This window comes from Triticum urartu, unplaced genomic scaffold (assembly GCF_003073215.2).
Source record: "Triticum urartu cultivar G1812 unplaced genomic scaffold, Tu2.1 TuUngrouped_contig_5968, whole genome shotgun sequence".
Lineage (NCBI taxonomy): Eukaryota > Viridiplantae > Streptophyta > Magnoliopsida > Poales > Poaceae > Triticum > Triticum urartu.
Genome location: NW_024116687.1, coordinates 5,828 through 9,899, shown reverse-complemented (window position 1 = coordinate 9,899; position 4,072 = coordinate 5,828). Strand labels below are relative to the sequence as shown.

The following is a 4,072-nucleotide window of genomic DNA, read 5'->3' as shown; positions in this document are numbered from 1 at the left end:
GTTTGGTTGTGATGATGGTCATGTAGTTGAGATGTTTAAGTTAAGTTGTCATACTATAATGCTTCGATGGTATTTTGTGATGATGAGTTTATCATACATTTTGTGATGATGATGAGTTTAGCATACATTTTGTGATGATGATGAGTTTATCATACATCTTTTCTGGTATTTTGTGATGATGAGTTTATCATACATTTTGCGATGATGAGGCTAGATGTCGACAAAGCCACCAAAGATGCCAAAAAACGATCGAAGATGCCTAAAAACCCTAGTGAAGGCTAGATGTCGACAAAACCATCGAAGATGCCAACCCTAGGTGATGGCTAGACGTCGACAAAACCATCGACGATGCCTAAAAACCCTAGTGAAGGCTAGATGTTGACAAAACCATCAAAGATGCCAAAATATCCTAGGTGAAGGCTAGATGTCGACAAAACCCCCAAAGATGCCTAAAAACCCTATTTGATGGCTAGACGTCCACAAAACCATCAAAGATGCCTAAAAACCCTAGTGAAGGCTAGATGTCGACAAAACCATCGAAGATGCCTAAAAACCCTAGTGAAGGCTAGATGTCGACAAAACCATCGAAGATGCCAAAATACCCTAGGTGATGGCTAGACGTCGACAAAACCATTGAAGATGCCTAAAAACCCTAGTGAAGGCTAGATGTCGACAAAACCATCGAAGATGCCAAAATACCCTAGGTGAAGGCTAGATGTCGACAAAACCCCCAAAGATGCCAAAAAACCCTATTTGATGGCTAGACGTCGTCAAAACCATCAAAGATGCCTAGAAACCCTAATGAAGGCTAGATGTCGACAAAACCATCGAAGAAGCCAAAATACCCTAGGTGATGGCTAGATGTCGACAAAATCATCAAAGATGCCTAAAAACCCTAGCTGAAGGCTAGACATCGACAAAATCATCAAAGATGCCTAAAAACCCTAGTGAAGGCTAGATGTCGACAAAACCATCAAAGATGCCAAAATACCCTAGGTGATGGCTAGACGTCGACAAAATCATCAAAGATGCCTAAAAACCCTAGCTGAAGGCTAGATGTCGACAAAACCCCCAAAGATGCCTAAAAACCCTATATGATGGCTAGACGTCGACAAAATCATCAAAGATGCCTAAAAACCCTAGTGAAGGCTAGATGTTGACAAAACCCCCAAAGATGGCTACAAACCCTATTTGATGGCTCAAATACATAAATTCTAAAAAGATCATATTTCATCCAAATACTCTAAATACCATCACATTTATCATTAATTCAAATCCATAGATAATCATAGTACTAGATTAGTACATTACAGATCCATAGTTCAGGAAATTAAAACCATAATCTCATTACAGCACAGCCAACCACACCCTACAAAAGGTAAGCAAATGCCAAATGATAGTGCCCTCTTCCACAGCCAGGTGATCATTCATTTAGGATGGCCTTGATCCCCTGCAGCTTCAAATTGCTCTCCTGCAGCTTCACATTGCTCTCATGCAGCTTCACATTGCTCTCTTCAACACTCTTCTGCAGCTCATCAATTTGGATCTGTAAGTTCTTCCTCTCTTCAGCTAGCTTGAGCTTCATGTTCCTAATGACACTGGCCTGAGCAGCTGCCAGGTTCTTCACCATCTCATACTTCTCCTCCAACTTCTTGGTATCAGCATCTGTCTTTTCTATCTCTACCCTATGTTGCTGGGCATCCACAAGTGCATTGACATCTTCAACCAGCTTCTCATAGCTGGCCTACAACTTTTTCTTCTCTTGTGTCAGGTTATGAACTTCAAAAGAATTCATCAGAGTGTCCTCAGCCCTCTGTCTCTTGTTGTCTTCATACATCAACCATAACTTGTGCAATGCATTCTCAAGGGTATTGGGCCAAGCAGGATCAATCCATTTAACTAGTCCACAATCTCTACCTTCCTGAAATAAGGTAGTATTCAAAACCATATTAAAACCTTTCATCACAACAAAAGCTAAAGATATTATATTTCAAGAAGAAAGCACTGATGTTCTGCTCTCAATTATACAATGATGTGCTGCTATTAGGAATAAACTAACCCATGCATCCATTGTACTTTAATCTAATTAACATTGTTGCCAGAGTAAAAAATTCAAATCCATAGATAATCATAGTACTAGATTAGTACATTACAGATCCATAGTTCAGGAAATTAAAACCATAATCTCATTACAGCACAGCCAACCACACCCTACAAAAGGTAAGCAAATGCCAAATGATAGTGCCCTCTTCCACAGCCAGGTGATCATTCATTTAGGATGGCCTTGATCCCCTGCATCTTCAAATTGCTCTCCTGCAGCTTCACATTGCTCTCCTGCAACTTCACATAGCTCTCTTCAACACTCTTCTGCAGCTCATCAATTTGGATCTGTAAGTTCTTCCTCTCTTCAGCTAGCTTGAGCTTCATGTTCCTAATGACACTGGCCTGAGCAGCTGACAGGTTCTTCACCATCTCATACGTATCCTCCAACTTCTTGGTATCAGCATCTGTCTTTTCTAACTCTACCCTACGTTGCTGGGCATCCACAAGTGCATTGACATCTTCAACCAGCTTCTCATAGCTGGCCTGCAACTTTTTCTTCTCTTGTGTCAGGTTATGAACTTCAAAAGAATTCATCAGAGTGTCCTCAGCCCTCTGTCTCTTGTTGTCTTCATACATCAACCATAACTTGTGCAATGCATTCTCAAGGGTATTGGGCCAAGCAGGATCAATCCATTTAACTAGTCCACAGTCTCTACCTTCCTGAAATAAGGTAGTATTCAAAACCATATTAAAACCTTTCATCACAACCAAAGCTAAAGATATTATATTTCAAGAAGAAAGCACTGATGTTCTGCTCTCAATTATACAATGATGTGCTGCTATTAGGAATAAACTAACCCATGCATCCACTGTACTTTAATCTAATTAACATTGTTGCCAGAGTAAAAAATGACTGCCTAAACACTCTCCTCAGAGTAAACAATGACTGACTCAACACTCTCCTAAGAGTAAACAATGACTGCCTCAACAGTCTCCCAACTTAACAATAAATAAACAATGGTCAAATCCTAACAATGATTGTGCTCTCACTTAGAAGCATATACCTTCTCAGCGCAACAGAGAAACCTCCTCCCAGTTAGAATTCCTTCAAAAGCAACGCGCCTCTCTGCTAACTTCCCGTGACCATGGCACAAAACCTGCATTTCATCTTCAGGGCCCTCGAAATCGGAGTCCTCAGTTGAAGTAGGGACCTGGGAGTGCAAAGAAATGCATAACATTTCATCAGCTAACACACAAGCTCCTTTGAGAAAAATATCCCCAAATCATAGAACAAACCCTAACCCTAGGAAAATATTCCCAAATGCATACCTGCATTCTGCCATCGTCAGAATCAGAGCTGATGTACTTCCTAGTGTGCTCGCTGCTGTCGTCGCTTTCACTCCAGGACACCATGACGATGCGGCGGTGGCGGCGTGATGCGGAGCGGAGCAGCCGGCGGCAGCGAGCAAGAACAGAGCGAGAGCGGGAGCGTGCGAGAGCAAAGTGAGAGTGAGAGTGAGAGACAGAGGAGTGAATCACTTAAGTTCATGTGCGAGAGCGCCGTCTAACGGCGTCTAACGGCTGTCGGACCAGCTGACAGCGCCACGTCGGCAAAAACCGGGCCCCACCTATCATAAATCCACTTATCGGTGTCTGATCCACCGATCAGTGGTATTTGCAAATTGTTTACGGGAGAGTTGGTGTTTTTTGCCAAGAAACTGTAATGTAGTGATTTCTGCTAACCTAGCCCTCAAACTGGTGGTTTTCTGCAATTTACTCTTCATTAAACCAAGGAGAGGATGAGGAGGTGGCTGATGGACTCAGCAACATTTCATCGAGATTTCCAAAAAATGGATTCCACAATTATGTGAACAAGGAGATAATATTTGTCAGGTTAAATGATATAATGATGTATGTTCGAGGAAAACATCCACAAGTAAACATTGATCGAAACATGCACCTAGAAATATGAACTAAGTAGCATGATCAATGTTGGAATGGTGATTCAATAACCAAAAGACTTGAATGA

General features: G+C 41.7%; 1 protein-coding gene across 1 annotated transcript; it reads right to left on the bottom strand.

Moving 5' to 3' along the window:
* Positions 1-2,265: 2,265 nt before the first annotated feature.
* LOC125529947 lies at positions 2,266-3,281 on the bottom strand. The gene is made up of 2 exons (XM_048694370.1): positions 3,108-3,281; positions 2,266-2,763 (listed from the first exon to the last, which is right to left on the bottom strand). Exons 1-2 carry the CDS (start codon positions 3,279-3,281, stop codon positions 2,266-2,268), a joined length of 672 nt encoding a protein of 223 aa, XP_048550327.1.
* Between the last annotated feature and the right edge of the window lie 791 nt (positions 3,282-4,072).

Excerpts from the sequence above, each read along its gene's own strand:
- LOC125529947 (XM_048694370.1), bottom strand. The coding sequence starts at position 3,281 with ATGTTATGCATTTCTTTGCACTCCCAGGTCCCTACTTCAACTGAGGAC. Across the intron at positions 2,764-3,107 it reads TTCTCTGTTGCGCTGAGAAG|GAAGGTAGAGACTGTGGACT; the intron begins GTATATGCTTCT and ends ACCTTATTTCAG.